This window comes from Dipodomys merriami, unplaced genomic scaffold, assembly GCF_024711535.1.
Source record: "Dipodomys merriami isolate MVZ:Mamm:240054 unplaced genomic scaffold, mDipMer1.0.p SCAF_7, whole genome shotgun sequence".
Lineage (NCBI taxonomy): Eukaryota > Metazoa > Chordata > Mammalia > Rodentia > Heteromyidae > Dipodomys > Dipodomys merriami.
Genome location: NW_027206290.1, coordinates 46,640,425 through 46,662,495, shown reverse-complemented (window position 1 = coordinate 46,662,495; position 22,071 = coordinate 46,640,425). Strand labels below are relative to the sequence as shown.

Genomic DNA, 22,071 nt, shown 5'->3' with positions numbered 1-22,071 from the left:
ATTCTGTGAAGTATATCTAGTGTCTAGACCAATGCCAGGCACAGAACACACTCAACATTTACTGAAAAAATGAGTAAAACTACAGAGCCCAAGCCCAGAGTTCAAGCCCCACGACAAAAAAAAAAAAAAAAAGATGAGAAAACCTTTAAGCTGGGCGCTGGTGGCTCACGCCTGTAATCCTAGCTACTCAGGAGGCTGAGATCTGAGGATCGCAGTTCAAAGCCAGCCCGGGCAGGAGAGACCGTGAGACTCCTATCTCCAATAAACCACCAGAAAACCGGAAGTGGCGCTGTAGCTCAAGTGGTAGAGCGCTCGCCTTGAGCTGAGGAGCTGAGGGACAGCGCCCAGGCCCAGAGTTCAAGCCCCACGACTGACAAAAAAAAAAAAAAAAAAAAAGGTGAGGTTGCTGGACTACTCAGGAGGCTGAGCTCTCACAAACTTTTTTGCCTGGGTTGGCTTCAAAGCATAATCCTCAGATCTCAGCCTCTTAAGTAGCTAGAATTGTAGACATAAGCCATTAGCACCTGGCCTTTCTTTCATTTCTAATTCAAGACTTATCTGAGTTTTGTTTTGTTTGTTTTTTTGTCGGTCATGGGACTTGAACTCTGGGCTTGGGAGCTGTCCCTGTGCTTTTTAGCTCAAGGCGAGTGCTCTACCACTTGAGCCACAGCGCCACTTCCGGTTTTCTAGTGGTTTATTGGAGAGAAGAGTCTCACAGACTTTCCTGCCCGGGCTGGCTTTGAACCGTGATCCTCAGATCTAAGCCTCCTGAGTAGCTAGGATTACAGGCATGAGCCACCAGCACCCAGCTTGAGTATTGTTCTTAAATGAGATTGTATAACCTTTGTAAGACTTTCAGTGTTAGGCCAAAGCTATAGTTCTGTATTTAACACATCTATTCAGTGTGCCTGTCACTGGGAACAAAAGTAGTCCAGTCTGCCAAAGTCTATGAGAGGGCTGGTAAGGTGGCTCAGTGGTAGAGTGCTTGCCTTGCATGCATGAGGCCCTGAGTTTGATTCCTCAGCACCACATAAGTAAAAAACAAAACAAAACAAAGCAAGCCAGAAGTGGAACTGTGGCTCAAGTGGTAGGATGCTAGCCTTGAGCTAAATTGCTGAGGGATAGCGCCCAGGCCCAGAGTTCAGGCCCCACGACTGGCAAAAAAAAAAAAAAAAAAAAGTCTATGAGACTTTTATCTCCAATTAACTGGCAAAAAGCCAGAAATGCAGATGTGGTTCAAATGGTGGAGAACCAGCTTAGAATGAGAAAGCTAAGTGAGTGCTTGAGGCCCTAGAGTTCAAACCCCAGTACTAGCACCAAAAAAAATAAAGTGGTACAGGTTGACCCAGCAAAGACCATCACAAGACTTGGAGAACTTTTACCCTTTGTCTTCTGCCATCTTTCGAGGATGAGCAAAAGGAGATTAAAATCTGGAAAAGCAAAGAGACCCAAGGAGGATTTCACGATTGCCATCTTTGAAAAGTATTCTTTTTCCTTATTTAAAAAATAATACTGATTTTTCTCAGTGGGGAGGAGAGGAACAAACCATGAAGACCATCTTTCCTACCACAGTAGTGAGAAAGGAATGTATGGACATGAGAGACAGGTGTAAACAGAGGACAGGTGTGAACATGAGACAGGTGTGAAGATGGAAAGATGGATATGAAGAGGGGGAGACCAATATGAACCCAGGGAGGCCAGGCCCCTGGTTACTCATAATGGAAGAGATGGGGGTTTCCCTTACACTATTTAAAGAGAAGTCTTTGAGGTATCAGCACCAGGGCTCTTCGGAAAAGGAGGATAGAGAACATTTCCTGAACACTGCAGAGCAGTCTCTGGCTCCTGGGGATTAGGCAGTCTCCTCTAAGTCCAAGAGATCATCCACATATTCCACAACTTCTCCCTGCGAGAGACAAGGCAACATCTCTGTTGGGTAGGTCCACTTTGGCTACCAGGCAGATTGTTCCCAAGAGGTCACTGGTGGCTCCCTGCTTGGGCTGAAGCATGTGTTCTCTACTGACTTGACCCAAAGGACCTGATTTCTTTCTCCCTGAGGATGGGAGCTCAGATTCTCCATGTGAACTCAGTGGTTTTGTTTGATAGTTTTGCTTCGTTTTGTTTTATGCCAGTGTTAGGGCTTGAACTCAGGACCTGTGCTCTGTCTCCTTAGCTTTTTTTTTCTCTCAAGGCTAGCACTCTTACCACTTGAGTCATAGCTCCACTTCCAGCTTTTGGGTAGTTTATTGGAGATAAGAGTCTCACAGCTGGGTGTTGGTGGCTCACACCTGTATTCCTAGCTATTCAGGAAGCTGAGATCTGAGAATTACAGTTCAAAGCCAGCCCAGGCAGAACATCTGTGAGACTCTTATCTCCAATAAACCACCAGAAAACTGAAAGTGGCACAGTGGCTCAAGTGGTAGAGCACTAGCCTTGAGCTGAAGAGCTGAGGGACAGCGCCCAGGCCCAGAGTTTAAGCACCATGACCGACCAAAAAAAAAAAAAAAGAGCCTCACAGACTTTCCCCCACTGGGGCTGGTTTAAACCATGATCCTCAGACTCAGCCTATTGAGTAACTGGGACTACAGGTGTGAGCCACTGGTGCCAGTCTGAACTCAGTGTTATGTGTATGATACCCTATAAATGGCCTATATGAAGTAGACAGTCCAGCCTCTCTACCTGGTGCCCTTGTGTGGGCATTTCTACATCCCGTCCTCTCTCTCCATCCACTGACAAATCTCTCCTATCCGTATCTGTCCCCTTCCTTCCACAACCATCAGATCACACTTCCCAAACTGCGGCAGCTAATTTTGTACATATGTAGCTAGCATTCTTCCTTCGGGGACTGGCTCCCACAGTATCCCAGTGACTCTAACAGGCTCAGCTTTAAAGAGACCCAATCCAAAGTGGGAGTGTGACTTTTTTGTTGTTGTTGTTGTTGTTGGGCTTGAACTCTGAGCCTGGGTGCTGTCCCTGAGCTCTTCAGCTCAAGGTGAGCAATCTACCACTTGAGCCATAGCATCACTTCCAGTTTTCTGGTGGTTAATTGGAGAGAAGAGTCGGGGGTAGGGGGGTGTCTGGGAAGGTGGATCAGTGGTAGAGTGCTTGCCTTGCATGCATAAGGCCCTGGATTCAATTCCTCAGCACCACATAAGCAGAAAAAGCCAGAAGTGGTGTTGTGGCTCAAGCGGTAGAGTGCTAGCCTTGAGCTGAAGAGCTGAGGGACAATGCCCAGGCCCAGAGTTCAGGCCCCACAACCAACTAAAAAAAAAAAAAAAGTCTCATGAACTTTCCTGTCCAGGCTGGCTTTGAACTGTGATCCTTAAATATCAACCTCTTGAGTAGCAAGGATTACACTGGAGCCCAGTGGAGGTGTGACTTAAATGTTAGAGCACCAGCCATCGGTAAAAAAGCCAAACCAGAGTGCAAGGCCCTAATTCAAGCCCTAAATGAAAGCCCCAGGGTTGCTGGGTGACTCCTGTGGATTTCTAGACCATCACTCCCAATACACTTGGCCAGCAGGAAATATGACACTTCAGCTGGGCTTCCTAGAAAGCTGTGATTTTCCATAGCAGGGATCTGGCTTTCATTAAAACACCCATAGCAAGTGTCTTTCTCAAGGCTGCCTTCTGTTTCTTATTTCAGGGACAATTCAGCCTTCAAGTGACGTTAGCAAAGATGTGAGTAATAGTTTCTCTCAGCAGACGTGTGCTAAGCATGGAAGCTTACCTCATCATCATCCATTATATTTTCCTTAGCGAAGTCATACAGCTCTTTCTGGAGTGTAGTCACGTTAAAGAACTGAACTGCTTCCTGTTCAGACACAAACAGAACTGCTTAGATAGCCAGCCTTTAATGTTAGAACTGGTGGAGGGGAGGGAGGTGGGCACAGAGTATGGGATAATGGAACTCCTCCCAATGGTGGGAGGGGTTACACAACTGTGAACATTCTAAACTACTGATTTATACATATTAAAAATTTTTATGGCGGGCTGCAAAGGTGGCTTAGTGGTAGAGTGCTTGCCTAGCATGCATGAAGCCTTGGGCTCGATTTCCTCAGTAACACATAAACAGAAAAAGCTGGAAGTAGCACTCTAGTTCAAGTGGTAGAGTGCTAGCCTTGAGCAAAAGAAGCTCAGGGACAGTGCCCAGGCCCTGAGTTCAAGCCCCAGGACTGGCCAAAAAAATAAAAATAAAGAAATTCTATGGCATATAAATTATATCTCAATTTAAAATTAGTACATAATACTGGACACTGGTCAGGAGACTGAGATCTAAGGATCATAGTTAGAAGCCAAACAGGGCAAGAAAGTCTGTGAGACTCATCTCCAATTAAGCAGCAAAAACCTGGATATGGAGGTGTGGCTCAAGTGGTAGAGCAGCAGCCTTGAGTGAAAAAGCTAAAAGACAGTGCCTAGGCCCTGAGTTTAAGCTCTAGTACTAGCACAAAAAAATATAAAATAAGGGCTGGGAATGTAGCTTTGTGGTAGAGTGCTTGCCTAACATGCATGAAGTCCCGGATTCAATTCCTTAGTACTATATAAACAGAAAAAGCTGGAAGTAAAACTGTGGCTCAAGTTGAAGAATACCAGCCTTGAGCACAAGAACCTCAGGAACAGTTCCAAGCTCTGAGTTCAAGCCCCAGGACTGGCAAAAAAATAATAAATAAATAAATATATATATATATATATATATATATATATATATATATAAATAGATAAATAAATAAAATAAAATAAAATATAGCAAATGAGCCAGGCACTGTAATCCTAGTTATTTAGGAGGCTAGGATCTGAGGACTGCAGTTCAAAGCCAGCCTGGTCAGAAAAGTTCATGAGATTCTATCTCCAAGTAACTAGCAAAATGATGGGCTGGAGGTGTGGTTTAAATGGTAGAGCTCTAGCTTTGTAAGCAAAGCAAGTAAGCATAAAGTCCTAAGTTCAAGCCCCAGAATAATAAACAGACAAATAAATAAAAAAAATAGGAGAGGCATTAAAGATGAATTTATGATAAAGCAAGATAGCATACAGAAATTGTGTTGAAAATACAAAGACCCACTGAAAAACACTTTTGGGAAGTTCCCTAACAACAACTCAAAGTTGGTCCACCAGGAAATTAAAAGATGGTCCAGTCACAAAAGTACCTACATGGTGCTATTGAAAAGGAACAAAAAGTAATTACATGAATGGGTCATGGACAAATATTCACAGTATGGGGAGTAGATCCAGCTTTTGTGAAAAATAAATAAATAAATTCAGGCTTTGTGAGAAAATGTACAGCTACCAGACAGTTTTACTAAGTAGAGAATCGGTAGAGTTATGAGAAAATCTCTCAATGTTTTTGTTTTGTTTTGTTTTCTGTTTTTGGTGCTGTTACTGGCATTTGAACAGAGCTAGTGCTCAAGGTTGGCACTCTACCACTTGAGCCACAGCTCCACTTCTAGATTTGTTGGGTGGTTAATTACAGATAAGAATCTGATGGACATTATTGCCTAGGCTGGCATCAAATTGTGAACCTCAGATCTCAGCCTCTTGAGTTGCGAGGATTATAGGTGTGAGCCACCAGATAGTTTTATAATGTTTGACATTTGTAGAATGTGTACAGAGTTAGAAATTTTTTTTAAAAGCAGTAAAATGTCCCCAAAAAAATTTAATGCAATTGCTTTATTTCTGAACTAGCCCTTTTGCTTTAGGGGAAAGAAGTTTCCTTAAAGGAAGATGAGGGATGAAGGGAGAGAAGGACTATGAGATTCTGAGCACTGGCACTCACCGGTCTGGGCTGGAAATGCTCATCAGAAAGGCCCCATTTGTCCCTGTGGTACTGGTAGTACACCAGGTTCTGCTGCATGACCTTATCATTCTGGTCGAAGAGTAGGTAGCTGACAGCACAGGGGGCAGCGTTCTTGAGGTCATTCACTAGAACCGGGAGAGAATAGGATGGGGAAATGAGTCCTGTCCTCCAACTGCTTCCCTCCAGCCACACTTCCTGCAAGCTCTGCTTCTTAGAGAAAAAGATCATGGAACAGCTCCACTCCCCACGAGCCATCAGAATCAGAGCAGACAGTCTCGCTGGCCAGTTGGAAGCATGGAAGAACAAGGCACCAGTGGCCTCACCTGTAATCCTAACTGGCTACCCAGCAGGCTGATATCTAAGAATTGAGGTTTCAAAGGCAGTATAGGCAGATAAATCCAAGAGATTCTTTTTTGTTGTTGTTCAGTCGTGGGGCCTGAACTCTGGGCCTGGGCGCTGTCCCTCAGTTCTTCAGCTCAAGGCAAGCTCTCTAGCACTTGAGCCACAGCATCACTTCCAGCTTTTTCTGCTTATGTGGTGCTGAGGAATGGAACCCAGGGCCTCATGCATGCAAGGCAAGTGCTCTACCAGTACGCCACCTTCCCAGCTCCTCTAAAAGATTCTTATCTCCATATAACCAGCAAAATATCAGAAGTGGACGCATAGCTCAAGTGGTAGAGTGTCAGCCTTGATTGAAAAAGTCTGAGAACCTGAGTTCAACCCCCAGTACTGAGGGGGGGGGGCATAGAAGATACTTGTTAGGCAGATGCTTGGCAGGCATGCCCAGATGCCATCTCAGGCTCTGGTGACCTGAGCTGCCCTTAGAAAGGATGGTACCTTTGAGGTCACTTAGTCATGTTGTCTCCTGGGGACTGGGGATATTCTTCCAGCCTCCCTATTAGGATATCCCCACCCATATCACTGTCAGAACATTTGAGGTATTTATTCTGGCATGTTCCTCCCCAATTTACAATTTACAAGAGAGGAATATTTCTGCCAAAACTCTGGCTGGCAAAAGTAATTAGCCTTCGGAATGGGTGTATTTTGCCACCCAGTGGCTGTTTCCTATAATAACAACCTAAAATCCTAAGGAAGGTTTCAAATTGAAACACAGTTAACACCTGCCCTCAAGAAATTTAGTATGGGGGCTGAGACTATGGCTTAGTGGTAGAGTGCTTGCCTAGCATGCATGAAGCCCTGGGTTTGATTCCTCAGTACCACATAAACAGAAAAAGCCAGAAGTGGCGCTGTGGCTCAAGTAGTAGAGTGCTAGTCTTGAGCAAAAGAAGCTCAGGGACAGTGCCCAGGCCCTGAGTTCAAGCCCCAGGACTGGCAAAAAAAAAAAAGAAGGAAAGAAGGAAGGAAGGAAGGAAAGAAAGAAAGGAAGGAAGAAAGGAAGGAAGGAAGAAAGGAAGAAAGAAAGGAAATTTAGTATGGTACAAATCTAAAAGGAGTTCCAAGATAGGGAATCAGCCTAGATAGATGTCCCTCCACGGATGAATGGATCAAGAAAGTATGGAATATATACATAGTGAAATTTTGCTCATCTATTAGAAAGAATGGTATTATACCATTAGTAAGGAAATGGAAAGACTTGGGAAAAAAATATTAAGTGAAGTAAGCCAGACCCAGAGAAACAAAGGTGGCATGGTTTCCTTCATTTGTGATAGACAGAATGAATGTACCTATAAATCTAGAACACACTGAGATAGGCCACATGCAAGTGGTCACAAATGAATTAACCGAAATAGTAGACTATAGAGAGCTCAAGTAGTTTACCTTTTGGAAAGACCAGGTCAAAGCCCAACAAAATCAACACCAAGAAATGGGTATATCCAAGAGGACTGATGGGGCCATGGGAAGAAGGGTAGATGAATGGTGGCGGGTGGGGGGTAGGACATAGTCAAGAATTCATTAGCTATACCACAAAATTAAGAAAAGGCTGGTACTGGTGGCTCACACCTGTAATTCTAGCTACTCAGGAGACTGGGATCTGAGGATTGCGGTTCAAAGCCAGCGGAACAGGAGACTGTGAGATTTTTTATCTCCAATAAACTACTCAGAAAAAGCCGGAAATGGTGCTGTGACTCAAGTGGTAGAGTGCTAGCCTTGAGCAAAAGCAGTTCAGGGACAGTGCCCAGGCCCTGAGTTCAAGGCCCAGGACTGTCAAAAAAAAAAAAAAGGGAAGGGGTGGGTGAGAATGTTGGAGTGATGTTGACCAAGATGCACTGTATGCTTTATAATACGGCACCTCCTTTGTACAACTGCTTAAAGAAAAAACTTTTTTTTTTTTTGTCGGTCGTGGAGCCTGAACTCTGGGCCTGGGCGCTGTCCCTCTCACTTCACCTCAAGGCTAGTGCTCTACCACTTGAGCTACAGCGCCATTTCTGGCTTTTTCTGCTTATGTGGTGCTGAGGAATGAAACCTAGGGCCTCATGCATGCCAAGCAAGCACTCTATCACTGAGCCACCTTCCCAGCCCCAAAGATAATTTTTTTAAGTATAATAACCATTAAAAAAAAAAAAAGAGGGGCTGGGAAGGTGGCTCAGTGGTAGAGTGCTTGCCTTGCATGCATGAGGCCCTGGGTTCGATTTCTCAGCACCACATAAGCAAAAAGAAAAAAGCCGGAAGTGGCACTGTGGCTCAAGTGGTAGAGCGCTAGCTTTGAGCTGAAGAGCTGAGGGACAGCGCCCAGACCCAGAGTTCAGACCCCACGACTGGACCCAAAAAAAAAGAAGGAAAAAAAAAAAAAGAATCAGGCACCAATGGCTCACGCCTGTAATTCTAGCTACTCAGGAGGCTGAAATCTGAGGATCACAGTTCAAAGCCAGGTCAAGCAGTAAAGTCCATGAGTCTCTTATTTCCAATTTACCACTCAAAGTGGTAAATTGCTAGCCTTGAGTGTAAACGCCCAGGGACAGCACCCTGGACCTGAATTCAAGCCCCATGACCAACAAAAGAGAGAGAGAGAGAGAGTTCAAAACAGGGAAACAGGGAAGGCAGCCAGGCGCTGATGGCTCATGACTATAATTCTAGCTACTCAGGAGGTTGAGATCTGAGGATCACAGTTTGAAACCAGCCTCAGAAACCAGGCAAGCACTCTAACACTGGGCCACCTTTCCAGCCCCTCTATGAGACTCTTATTTCCAATTAACCACCAGAAAACCAGAAGTAGAGTTGTGACTCAAAGTGGTATGAGTGCTAGCCTTGAGCAAAAGAGCTCAGGGACAGAGACCAGACCCTGAATTCAAGACCTACAATAACAACAACAACAACAACAACAAAAAAAACTAGTACAGCTATAGCTCAAGTAGTAGGGTTCTAGCTCTGAGTTTAAACCCCAGTACCAACACACACACACACACACACACACACACACACACACACACACACACACACACACACACACACACACACACACACACACACACACACACACACACACACACACACACACACACACACACACACAGTAAAACTGATGATGGGAAGAATGGACAATGACAACTACAACCTTACCCAGTATACGCTGTTATGCTCCAGTGTGTGAATACCCCAAGCAATTCATACCCATAAACTCACTCTTTGTGACAATCTGAAGTAACTACTATTATCTCTATTATGCAGAAAAATAAACTGAAGTACAGAGAAGTTAGAAAGTGACAGAGCTGAAGTTCAAATCCAGCATTGTAACTCCAGTGTCTAGGCCTGAATCCTGGGCCTTGCTGCCTTTTCACATAGAGTACATCCGCAGAGCTGTCAATCAACATGAACTTGATGGACTCAGCTACCACAGATAAGGGCTGTTACATCTACTTTACCAATGCAAAAGCTAAGTCCACATGGGATTCAAAACTTTACCCACAGTTCCATAGGTTACTTACACTTGTAATAAGCAAACTGCAAATAGTGATACATGGTCGCCACAAATTTCTCCACCGGATAGCCACCTATAACTGGCGTGAGGTTCTCTTCACACTGTATTTTGCATTGTAGAACTTCAATATAATGATCTGAAAACATACACAAAATTCAGAGCCATGCAGTCATTACTTTCTGTTTCACCTTTGTTTTTTGTTTTTTTGTTTTGTTTTGTTTTTTGTGGAGCTGGAGATAGAACCCAGGTTGGGCTGGAGAGGTGGCTCAATGGTAGAATGCTTGTCTAGCATGCATGAAGCCCCAGGTTCGATTCCTTAGTACCACATAAACAGAGGAAAAAGCCAGAAGTGGAGCTGTGGTTCAAGTGGTAGAAGTGAGGAAATGAAGCTCAGGGACTGTGCCCAGGCCCCTGAGTTCAAGCCTCAGGACAGGCAGACAAAAAACCAAACCCAGAGTACCACACAAGCTTAGTTAGTGCTATACCGCTATACCACTGAGATACATCTCCAACCACCGCTTTCTCTGTGTGCGTGCGTGTGTGTGTGTGCACGCGCGCGCACGCACATGCATACACATAAGTTCTGGGGCTTGAACTCAGGGCCTGGGCGATGTCCCTAAGCTTTTTTTGCTCAAAGCTAGTGCTCTATCACTTGAGACACAGCAATACTTCTGGCTTTTTTGGTAATTGATTGGAGATAACAGTCTCATGTACTTTCTTGCCTGAGCTGGCTTTGAATCATGATTTTTAGATTCAACCTCCTGAGTAGCTAGCATTATAGATATGAGCTACTAGCACCTGGCTCCACTTGCTTTCTTAATTTGGTACTTCTGACACTGGAGCATAATGAATTATACAGGACTCCAGGCATTCACACACAGTGACACAAAAAGAGGACATTCTTAGAGGAACACAAAGGCGTAATGCCTATGTACATGTGATCAAAAAATAATAATATTTATTGAAATGAACTCCAAGATATGGAAACAATAGGGTTTTTTTCCTTGTCTTTTTTGTTTGTTTATCTGTCTTTGGGATGGTAAAGTGGAGCACTGAAATGGAGAGACAAAGGGTGAACAAATACAGCAGTAGTACTCACTAGACACTATGTTGAAAATGAATTATACAACTTGTAGGTGGGGATGGGAGGGAAAAACTGGGAGACAGCAAGAGAAAGGATGACACTGTTCAAAAAGAAATTTACTCTTTACCTGACTTATGTAACTGCAACCCTTCTGTACATCACTTTTATAATAATAATTTAAATAAATATATATATGTATATATATGGTACTTCTGCCTCTCCTATGAACATCAAAGTGAAAGAAAAGAATATTTGCAACTTTTAGCCTGTCATTGGAGGCTTACCCTTGTAATCCTAACTAGTCACGTCAGGGCAAAAGTCTTCAAGATTCTATTTCTAATTAACCAACAAAAGGAGGGGTCCAAGTGGTACACCACCAGCCATGAGTGGAAAAACCCAAAACTGAAGATGCTGAGTTTAAGCCCCAGTACTGGCAAAAAATACAGGAACAGAGGCATAGGCATGGTTCAAGTGATAGAACATCTGCCCAGCAAGATAAAGCATTAGAGTTCAATTCCCAGTGAAAGAAAGAAAGCGAGAAAGCAAGAAAGCGAGAAAGCAAGAAAGCAAGAAAGCAAGAAAGAAAGAAAGCAAGAAAGAAAGAAAGCAAGAAAGAAAGAAAGAAAGAAAGAGAGAAAGAAAGAGAGAGAAAAAGAAAGAGAGAGAGAGAGAAAAAGAAAGAAAGAAAGAAAAAAAGAAAAAGAAAGAAAGAGAGAGAGAGAAAAGAAAGGAAGGAAGGAGGGAAGGAGGGGAGGGAGGAGGGAGGACTCAGGAAAATGGAGGTATAATCAGCAAAATCAAGATTAGGAATCTCTGCTGGATACCAGTGGCTCATGCCTTTAGTTCTAGCTATTTAGGGGGCTAAGATCTAAGGAGCATGGTTCAAAGCCAGCCCAGGCAGGAACTTTTGTGTTTTTTTTTTTGTTTTTTTGTTTTTTTTTGTTTTTTTTTGGGTCCAGTCGTGGGGCCTGAACTCTGGGCCTGGGCGCTGTTCTCCAGCTCTTCAGCTCAAGGCTAGCGCTCTACCACTTGAGCTACAGCGCCACTTCTGGCTTTTTTCTTTTTGCATATGTGGTGCTGAGGAATCGAACCCAGGGCCTCATGCATGCAAGGCAAGCGCTCTACCACTGAGCCACCTTCCCAGCCCCTTTGTTTTTGTTTTTTTGTCAGTCATTGGTCTTGAACTCTGGGCTTAGGCACTGTCCCTCAGCTCCTCAGCTCAAAGCTAGCTCTACCACTTGAGCCACAGCACCACTTCCAGTTTTCTGGTGGTTAACTAGAGATAGGTCTCATGGATTTTCTTGCCCAGGCTGGCTTTGAACCACAATCCTCAGATCTCAGCCTCCTAAGCAGCTAGAATTACAGGCGTACATCCGGTTAAAAGACTCTTATCTCCAATTAACCACCATAAAACTGGAAGTGGCACTATGGCTCAAAGAGGTAGGGCGCTAGCCTTTAGTCAAAGAGCTCAGGGACAGTGCCAGGCCTGAGTTCAAGCCCCATGATAGACAAAAAAAAAAAAAGCTACAATATGAATACACCTTGAACACATTACACTAAGTATAATAAATCAGTCACAAATACACTAATACTCTATGACTCCACTTATATGTTACATATCATATCAATCCATCTAGAGTAGTCAGATACATAGAGACAAAATTTAGAAGGATGGCTACCAGGAAGGAAGAACATTATTGTTTAACAAGTAAAGTTTCAATACAGAAAGATGAAAAGATTCTAGTACAAATGGAGAGTGCATGCAAAGACAGCTTCATTAGCTAAGTGCTGGTAGCTTACTTCCTGCTCTTCAGGAGGTTGAGATCTGAGGTTTGAACATCCATAAGACTCTTACTTCCATTTATCCAGCAAAATATTGGAAGTGGAGGCGTGCCTCAAGTGGTAGAACAGTCTTGAGTGAAGAGTCAAATAAGAATTCAAGGCCCTTAGTGTAACTCCAGTGTTTGTCTCTCTGTCTCTCTGTCTGTCTCTCTTACTCACATTTACGTACACACACGCACACGCACACACACACACACACACACACACACACACACACACACACACACACACACACACACACACACACACACAAAGGCTTGAAGCCTGACACTAGTCTGTCATAGTGAACTCCATGGGAAGCTGAGAGTGAGAATATCTGAAGTTCCAGAAAAGTCTTTCCTGCCCAGGCTAGTTTCAAACCTTGATCCTCAGTTCACAGCTGAGCCATCCCAGCTTCTACTTTTCTTTTTCTTTCTTTTTTTTTTTTTTAATTTTGCCAGTCCTAGGGCTTGAACTCAGGGCCTGGGCTCTATTTCTGAGCCTCTCTATGCTCCAGGCTAGGGCTCTACCACTTGAGCCATACCACCACTTCGGCTTTTTCTGTTAATGTGGTACTAAGGAATCGAATCCAGGGTTTCATGCATGCTTGGCAAGCACTCTACCACTAAGCCACATTCCCAGCTGCCCATTTTTATTTTTCTAAAAGCCTCAGCAAAGTACAATAAAGCAAGATAGATACCAGGACTTCTCTGTAGGCCTGGGCTAGAATGTTTTGTCAGGTGCTTTGCCAGAAGGCTCTGCCACACCATGGACTCATCTAGATTGATGTCCATTACCCCCAGTTACTCATTAATTAATTTTTTTTTTTTTTTTGGCCAGTCGTGGGGCTTGAACTCTGGGCCTAGATGCTGTCCCTGTGCTCTTCAGCTCAAGGTGAGCACTCTACTGTTTGAGCCACCATGCCAATTCTGGTTTTCTAGTGGGTTCTTGGAGATAAGAGCCTCACGGACGTTCCTGCCCAGGCTGGCTTTGAACCATGATCCTCAGATCTCAGCCTCCTGAGTAGCTAGGATTACAGGCATGAGCCACCGGCCCTAGCCACTCATTAATATTTAATCTTACAAATCCCGGAGAGGCCCCTTACAACACTGGTAGGCATCTAGACAGAAAATAGACATCTGAGGAAGCCGCCCACAATGGTAACCATGACATCTACTCCAGGACCCAACCCTCCAACCAACCTGCTATGGAAAGGTAGAAATCCTTGAAGTCCTTGATCTCCCTGGAACCCTCACAGGCTGCAAGACATTCATAAAAGGTCTTGAAGAAGTCAGGAAGCGCCAGCTCCATGTCTGTGATGGACGTTCTCCAATTCTCACCATTGTATGCTCGCACTGCTCGGATGAACAGGGTCTGAAAAGCAGAGAAAGCCTACAAAGCTTATCCTGGGCCGGAAAAGGAGGCAGACACATCCCCTCAAAAGGAATCAAAAAGCCAGCTGCTGGTGGATCACACCTGTCATTCCAGCTACATGAGAGGCTGAGATCAGGAGATCATACTCCTAGCCTAGCCCAGCCTGGCCAGAAAAGCCCAAGAGACTCTACCTTAACAAAAGAAGCTAGACATGGCAGATTCACTTTTCATCCCAGCTATGATGGAAAGCCTAAAATAGGCAGTCTAGGTTTAGTTAGAAAGCAAAACCCTATCCCAAAAATACTCAGCCTAATAAATAAAATGCTGGAAGTATAACTCAAGTGTGGCTTGCCTAGCAAGCCCAAAGCCAAGTTCAAACCTGAGTAACAGCAAAAAGTATAAAGGAATCAAGACCATCTCCAAACTACTCTCCCCAGGCCTGAAGAAGCCACTATTCCACTTACTTTAGATTTAGATTTTTCTATACTTATCCCATTCAATTTAAAAAGTAGCTGATACTAATAATAAAATCAAATTCAAATGAAGGGAAAAGTGACAGAGATCAGATCAGAAGCTGCCAGGAGTGAGGGCGGGGACAAAGGCAGAACTTCCAAGGGACAGGAGGGAACTTGTCAGAGGGGATTAAAATACTCCTTTTTTCCTGTTCCTGGAGGCAGTCAATAATCTGCTTATAGTTGTCACAAGTTATTGAATTGTATACTTAATAGTGAAATACATCTGATTTAAAACATGGAGTTTAAATGTCAGGCAGCACTGGGCACTGATGGCTTATGCCTGTAATCCTAGCTACTCAGGAGGCTGAGATCTCCGAATCTCAATTCTAAACCAGCTCAGGCAGGAAAGTCTGTGACACTATTTCCAATTAACCACTTTAAAAAAAAAAAAGGTGGCTCAGTGGTAGAGTGCTTGCCTCCCATGCATGAGGCCCTGGGTTGGATTCCTCAGCACCACATAAACAGAAAAAGCCAGAAGTGGGCGCTGTGGCTTAAGTGGTAGGGAGCTAGCCTTGAGCTCAATTGCTGAGGGACAGCGCCTAGGCCCATAGTTCAAGCCCCATGGCCAAATAAATAAATAAATAAAAGCTGGGTATCTGCTCACCCCTGTAATCCTCGCTACTTAGAAGGCTGAGATCTGAGGATCTCAGTTCAAAGCCAGCACGGGCAGGAAAGTCTGTGAGACTCTTTTTTTTTTTTTTTTGGTTCCAGCCGTGGGGCCTGAACTCTGGGCCTGGGTGCTGTCCCTCAGCTCTTCAGCTCAAGGCTAGTGCTCTACCACTTGAGCCACAGTGCCACTTCCGGCTTTTTTCTTTTTGCTTATGTGGTGCTGAGGAATCGAACCCAGGGCCTCATGCATGCAAGGCAAGTGCTCTACCACTGAGCCACCTTCCCAGCCCTCCATGAGACTCTTATCTCCAATAAATCACTAGAAAACTGGAAGTTCAAGTGGTAGAGCGCTCACCTTGAGCTGAAGAGCTCAGGGGCAGCGCCCAGGCCCAGAGTTCAAGCCCCACGACCCACCAAAAAAAAAAAAAAGATAAGAAAAGAGCTCCCCACTCACTTCTGCAAGGACAGGATGTGGCAATAAAGTGAAGCCTTTGCAACAGATTGCCCTGGGCGGACACTAAATCTGTAGTACCTTGGGCCTTCCAGCATCCAGAACTGTGAGTAATAAACTTCTGTTGTTTATAAATTACCTACTCTAAGGTATTTTGTAATAACAACCCAAACAAGCTGTGACCCACCCCCTGCCCAAGAAGGCTAGTCTCAGAGACTTTCAACTCCAACCACCAAAATAAACAAAACTGGAAGTGGGGCTGTGATTCAAATGGTAGAACATTAGCCTGGAGCACAAAATGATCAGGGACAATGCCTAAGCTAGTGGGAAAACATTTTCCTATCAAGTATGTGGCTTCAAAGTTCCTGCTTTTGGCCAGGTGGCTTGGCTCTGGTTTTAAGACAAGTTTCTTTTCAAGATGGAATTAAAATACACCTCAGTTCAAAAAATACTCAGTCAAGGGCCCTTGGCTCCCGCTTGTAAACCTAGCTACTCAGGAGGCTGAGCTCTGAGGAATGCAGTTCAAAGCCAGCCCAGGGAAGGAAAGGCTGAGACTCTTTTTTGTTTTGTTTTGTTTTGAGGTCCGGTCGTGGGGCCTGAACTCTGGGCCTGGGCGGTGTCCCTCAGCTCTTCAGCTCAAGGCTAGCGCTCTACCACTTGAGCCAGAGCGCCACTTCCAGCTTTTTTCTTTTTGCTTATGTGGTGGTGAGGAATCGAACCCAGGGCCTCATGCCTGTAAGGCAAGCGCTGTACCACTGAGCCACCTTCCCAGCCCCAAGGCTGAGACTCTTTATCTACAATAAACCACTAGAAAACCAGAAGTGGCACTGTGGCTCAAGTGGTAGAGTACTCGCCTTGAGCTGAAGAGCTGAGGGGCAGCGCCCAGGCCCACAGTTCAAGCCCCACGACCGACAAAAAAAAAAAGTCAAGGATGTAGGAATATTTTGGGATTACTTATGTAAATACACTTTTCCCTATGTAAAGTAGACAATCACAAGCAGATTGTGAACCAGAGCTCAACCAATCTGAGCAGAGGAGCCGGGCCTGCTGGTTAGGAATAAATAGGAAGCAGCTTGCCTGCTCTGTTTGCTTGCTTGCCAGATTTTTGGCTACTGGTACACCCTTCTGCAGTAAATTTTGCCTTGTTGGGACAGTTTTTTATTTTCCTGTCTATAGTTATGACTCCAGTGGTTCTTACAGAGCATATTTATAATATACCCCAGGACTAGCACCAAAGAACAACAACAAAATAAAACACAACAACAAGATTAAACTTAGCCCAGCTAGCCTCTGGATCTCAACCTTCTCAGTAGCTAGGATTACAGATCAGGCCACCTTACACCTGACTACAAACTCATTCTGAATGCCAAAAGCCAGTTCTTTCTTTTTTTTGGGGGGGGGGGGGGGGTCCGGTCGTGGGGCCTGAACTCTGGGCCTGGGCACTGTCCCTCAGCTCTTCAGCTCAAGGCTAGCACTCTACCACTTGAGCCACAGCGCCACTTCCAGCTTTTTTTTTTATGTGGTGCTGAGGAATCGAACCCAGGGCCTCGAGCATGCAAGGCAAGTGCTCTACCACTGAGCCACCTTCCCAGCCCCAAAAGCCAGTTATTTCTATTGCTATATTCATCATATGTCACCAAAAAGCCAAATTGCTAGCACTCTCTTAGATGTACAGAGGTATTCACTGAGACACAATTAACAAGCATCTTATTAACTGCTGTGTAAAATCTGAATGTACCTCATATGATTTGGTTTCCAAGTCCTTAATGTAATCCTCAGCGCCGGGCAAGCTTTTGTAATATGCCATGTTCCTCTTCATCATCTCATCATCAGGATGCTTCAGAAGAAAGGTGTGCGCAGCTGCGATGGCTTTCGGGAGATTGTTTGCCTAAGTACAAAGAAGAGTGATGCCAGCTAGTACATGGATGCCATACCAGTGCATTTTATTAAACAAGAATGTCTTCTCAAAGAGGAAAAAGCAGATAACTAAGCAAAGGGAAAGAAATGTACATATCACCTGATTTGTACCCCAAAAAATTAGTTGTGAGCCGGGCGCTGGTGGCTCACACCTGTAATCCTAGCTACTCAGGAGGCTGAGATCTGAGGATCATGGTTCAAAGCCAGCCTGGGCCAGAAAGTCCGTGAGACTCTTATCTCCAAGAAAACACTAGAAAACCGCAAGTGGCATTGTGGCTCAAGCGGTAGAGCGCTCGCCTTGAGCTGAAGAGCACAGGGACAGCCCCCAAGCCCAGAGTTCAAGCCCCACAACTGACAAAAAAAAAAAATTAGTTGTGTTGTGGTGTTAAAGGTCATAGACTTCATGAGCAATGTAGATTAAGATAATGATAACCATCATTGTGAAGATTAAAAGGTGTTTGTGACTTAAAAAATAGATACTAAAAAAAATGTCTTCTCAGTCGCTCTAGCAGCCCTTCATTAATTTTATGTCCCCAAACAATGTTTCTGGCTAAGGGTTCAATTATATCTAGGACCAAGCAAGACCTGGTCTAGATATTCTGAGGAGCTTTTGTCCCCAGAAGGTATGTCCCCTGAAGCTAACTGGAGGGCCTCCACATGCCCTTCCCCAGCTTCCTGGGGCCATTTTGGGTGATCAGAGGCTACTTTGTGTGGGCTTTTACAACCCACTCTTTTGTCCTCCGGCTTCCAATGAGGAAATAGGAGAGATGAGTAAGGGCTGCAGCTGGTGGGGTCACTTCGCCTCCAGGTTCCCTTCCAGCAAGATCTCATGATTCAATTGTCTGGCCTCTCCAGGTAGTGCCTCCTTCCAGGTACCAGTAATTGCTCCAGGATTGCTCCTTTGGTCCCTCACAACTGATCTCAGCCCTAGGATACTACTGTTCCTGTGGGTGTCCACATTCCCATACCTTTGTAAACAACCACCTTAGTCAGCCAAGTGCCCTCCCACTCTGAGTGACCAGTGCCACTTCTCTGCTGGAACCCTGACATACATTTTCCGAAATCTCTCATAGAACCCTCGGTTGTATGTTGTTGTTCAAAGGCTGGTGTTCCATTGCTTGAGTCATACATCCAGTTCAGCTTTTATTTTTTTCCTGGTTAATTAGAAATAGAGTCTCTTTGGACTATTCTGCCAAAGCTGGTTTTGAAGCACAATTCTCAGATCTCGGCCTCCTAAGTAACTAGGATTATAGGAATGTACAACTAGCTGGGAACCTCAATTAAAAGACTCTTTTCTGTTACCTCTGTGGTTTGGCTCTCCAATTTGTTGTTGTTTCTGGTGGTATGGCTTGAACTTAGGCTTGGGTGCTGTTCCTGAGCTCTTTTGCTCAAGGCTAGCACTCCTTCACTTGGAGCTATAGTGCCACTGCCGGTTTTCTGGTACTGCTCTTCTGGTAGTTAATTGGAGATTAAGTCTCACAGACTTTCCTACCTAGGCTGGCTTTGAACCATGATCCTCAGTTCTCAGCCTCCAGAGTAGCTAGGATTATAGGCTTGAGCCACTGGCACCTGGCTCCCCATTCTTACACCACTCTGTAATCTCAAACATTGTGTCTATTTCCCCCATTAGACTTGGATCCCTGGAGGGCCCAACTGTGTCTTCATTCCTGGTGCCTGGCATTCTTGGGACTAGAACAGACATGCTAAGTATCCATGATTCAACGACATAACATAATTACCTAACTGTTTTTCTTTGTCAGTCATGGGGCTTGAACTCTGGGCCTGGGCCTGGGTGCTATCTCTGAGCTCTTCAGATCAAGGCAAGCACACTACCACTTTGAGCCACAGCGCCACTTCCAGTTTTCTGGTGGTTAATTGGAGTTAGGACTTTCCTATCTCCAATTAGGCTTTCCTGACCCGGCTGGCTTTGAACTGTGAACCTCAGAGCTCAGCCTCCTAAGTAGTTAGGATTACAAAAGTAAGCCACCAGCGCCTGGCTTTACCTAGCATTTTATAAAGTTAACTCCTGTTTGTTCCCCTTCTCTTCTGCTTGTTGAAACAGTGGCCAGCCAATACTAAGTTTTTCTGCCTGGGGGAAGTTGGTGCCAGGTCAAAATACAGAAGTTAGCCAGATGCTGATGGCTCGTATCTATATCCTATCTACTCAAGAGGCTGAGATCTGAGGATCTGATCTCAGGATCAGATCTGAGGACCTGAGGCAGCCCTCGGCAGGAAAGTTCCTGAGACTCTTATTGAGACAGAATAGATTAGGGAAAATCAGGCATGTTAAACAGCTACCAGGAATTCAAAAAACTCAAGCTTAAAGCTAATATAAAAGATATTCATCTATCTGTTTGTTAATTGTGTCTCAGTGAATACCTCTGTACATCTAAGAGAGTGCTAGCAATTTGGTTTTTTTGGTGACATATGATGAATATAGCAATAAAAATAACTGGCTTTTGACATTCAGAATGAGTTTTTAGTCAGGTGAGGTGGCCTGATCTGTAATCCTAGCTACTGAGGAGGTTGAGATCCAGAGGCTAACTGGGTTAAGTTTAATGAGAACACATCTTTTTGTTGTTGGTGGTTTTATTTTGTTGTTGTTCTTTGGTGCTAGTCCTGGGGTGTATTATAAATATGCTCTGTAAGAACCACTGGAGTCACAACTATAGACAGGAAAATAAAAAACTGTACCAGCAAGGCAAAATTTACTGCAGAAGGGTGTACCAGTAGCCAAAAATCTGGCAAGCAAGCACACAGAGCAACTTGCCTGCTCCCTATTTGGAATGTGTCCTGAGTTCCTACCACGCCTTGGCCTAAAGATACACTTCTGACTCCTCCAAAACTGCAGACGCCTGCAATTCTCTAAGCTTTATTATCCAAAGTCCCAACTCCTCTGAGAAAGACAATTTAAATGGTATGTTACAAAAAAGATCTCAAACGACAGGCAACGTGGATCAGAGGCTCTTTGTTGGGCTCCAGACACTGCAGTGTCCTGTGCACCTACCTACTTTTTAGCCTTAGAACAAGGCTTCAAAGAGGGGATTTTCATTTCTACCTTGAAGATTTTAAGAGGCAGGATCTAGAGAGCCAGGTGAGACTTGGGTCCAGAGGCTAGCGTAACACGACCCCAGGCGGAGAAGACCCGGCTTGGGGGCGGAGCCAGGGAATGAGTCCAGGGGGCGGGGCGGGGTCTAGAACAGACTCTGGGTAGGGGCGGTGGTGAGCTCAGTAGGGGTGGGGCCTCCAAGGGGCGGGGCCTCGATGGGCCAAGGATGTAGGCGTCCTGGCCTGGGGGTGGGGCCTAGGGCCGAGGGAGGGGGGTGCGGCCTTCGCGGGGGCGGGGCCTCGGTGGGCGGGGAGGAAGAGGCGTGCCCTGGTATGGGGCGGGGCTGGAAGCCAGGGTGGGGCGGGGCTGACTTGCCTTGAAGTAGGCGAACTGCAGGAACTTGTAAGGCTCCCGGCGCTGGAATTCCGCCAGCACTTGGCGGCTGGGCTGCGACTGGCGGAAAGCGGGCAGGCCCTGCTTGCAGCGCTTGAGGCAGTGCGCGCGGCGCAGCAGGCCCCCGAAGAGGCGCAGCTCCGGGTAGCGGGCGAGGCCCGCGGCCGGCTCGGGCTGGGGAGCCGAGCTGCAGTTGCGGTGGCAGAAGGCCTCGCTGTCGCGCAGCAGGCGGTGCAGCCGCAGGCTGATCTCCAGGTAGCCCACGCTCTCGGCCCAGTGCTCGCCGCCGTACTGGTCTAGCGCGTGCCGGTAGGCCGACTCGAGCGGCATCAGCTCGTCCCGGGGGAAGCTGCGGAAGCTGTAGCGCTCGTACTGGGCGCGCGCGGGGCGCAGCGCGCAGCCCGCACACAGCAGCGCCAGCAGCGCTGCAGCCGCCCGGGACCCTGGCTCCATCGCGCCCGGCGGAAGGAAGGAGGAAGGGAGGAAGCGAGGGAAAGGAAGGAGCGGGACCGCGCGACGCGGCAGGCCCGAAGTTTTGGAGGCGGGGACGCGAGCTCGGGCCCGCCCTGTCCGGCCGCCTCTGCCCGCCTAGCTGGGGGATCCCGGCTGTGCGCCCGGCCCGCTGGTCCCTACCCGGTGCCACCGAGGTGTCAGCGATTGCTTTGCTTCGAGGTGGGCTGCAAACCACATGCGGACCCAGTGGGTCTTAGGTTAAATTTTACCATCACTTAGGCCGACCTGTGAATTCGCAGGTTTCTGGGAAGCCTCCCCTCCAAATTTCTGACTCAGGTCTAGGATAGGGTCCGAGGATTTATCTAACTAACAAGCCGCCTGGAACTATGCATTGAATAGCGCTGCCATGGGTCTGTAGGTTTAAGTGAGAGAATGATTCTGAGTAACATCGAGAAACGTTATGAACACTAGCTAGTCAGGCTGAAGAAACGGAAAACTTGTAGCATGGGCGTTGAGAGATACAAATAAAAAGTAGCGCTTTAATCTGGGAGCACACTTCTGCAATCCTAGCTACTCAGAAGGTGGAAACGTTGCGATCGTGGTTAGAAGCCAGCCCCAGCAGCAAAGTCCATGAGGCTCTTATCTCCAGTTAACCACCAAAAAGCCAGAAGTGGGGCTGTGGCTCAATGGTAGAACGCCAGCCTTGAGTGGAAAAGAGAAGGACAGCACCCAGGTCCCGAG

The 22,071-nt window shown here is 45.9% G+C and overlaps 1 protein-coding gene across 2 annotated transcripts; it reads right to left on the bottom strand.

Annotated features, from left to right (window-relative positions):
- Positions 1 to 1,466: 1,466 nt before the first annotated feature.
- On the bottom strand, positions 1,467 to 21,348 carry Crtap (cartilage associated protein). 2 transcript variants are annotated; one of them, XM_070006500.1, is made up of 7 exons: positions 20,860 to 21,348; positions 17,257 to 17,406; positions 13,772 to 13,961; positions 9,672 to 9,800; positions 5,767 to 5,912; positions 3,727 to 3,810; positions 1,467 to 1,903 (listed from the first exon to the last, which is right to left on the bottom strand). In XM_070006500.1, exons 1-7 carry the CDS (start codon positions 21,328 to 21,330, stop codon positions 1,850 to 1,852), a joined length of 1,224 nt encoding a protein of 407 aa, XP_069862601.1. In that variant the 5' UTR covers positions 21,331 to 21,348; the 3' UTR covers positions 1,467 to 1,849. The 2 variants fall into 2 exon arrangements, with proteins under 2 accessions (XP_069862601.1, XP_069862602.1); XM_070006501.1 differs by having other exon boundaries at positions 13,772 to 13,943; positions 20,860 to 21,347.
- Positions 21,349 to 22,071: the final 723 nt, after the last annotated feature.

Bases quoted from the DNA above. Each gene is read 5' to 3' on its own strand.
- Crtap (XM_070006500.1), bottom strand. From the start codon at position 21,330: ATGGAGCCAGGGTCCCGGGCGGCTGCAGCGCTGCTGGCGCTGCTGTGT. The intron at 9,801-13,771 runs GTTGGTTGGAGG...GTATGTTTTCAG, and splicing joins TTTCTACCTTTCCATAGCAG to ATCATTATATTGAAGTTCTA. The intron at 5,913-9,671 runs GTAAGTAACCTA...TCCCGGTTCTAG, and splicing joins GCAGTTTGCTTATTACAAGT to TGAATGACCTCAAGAACGCT.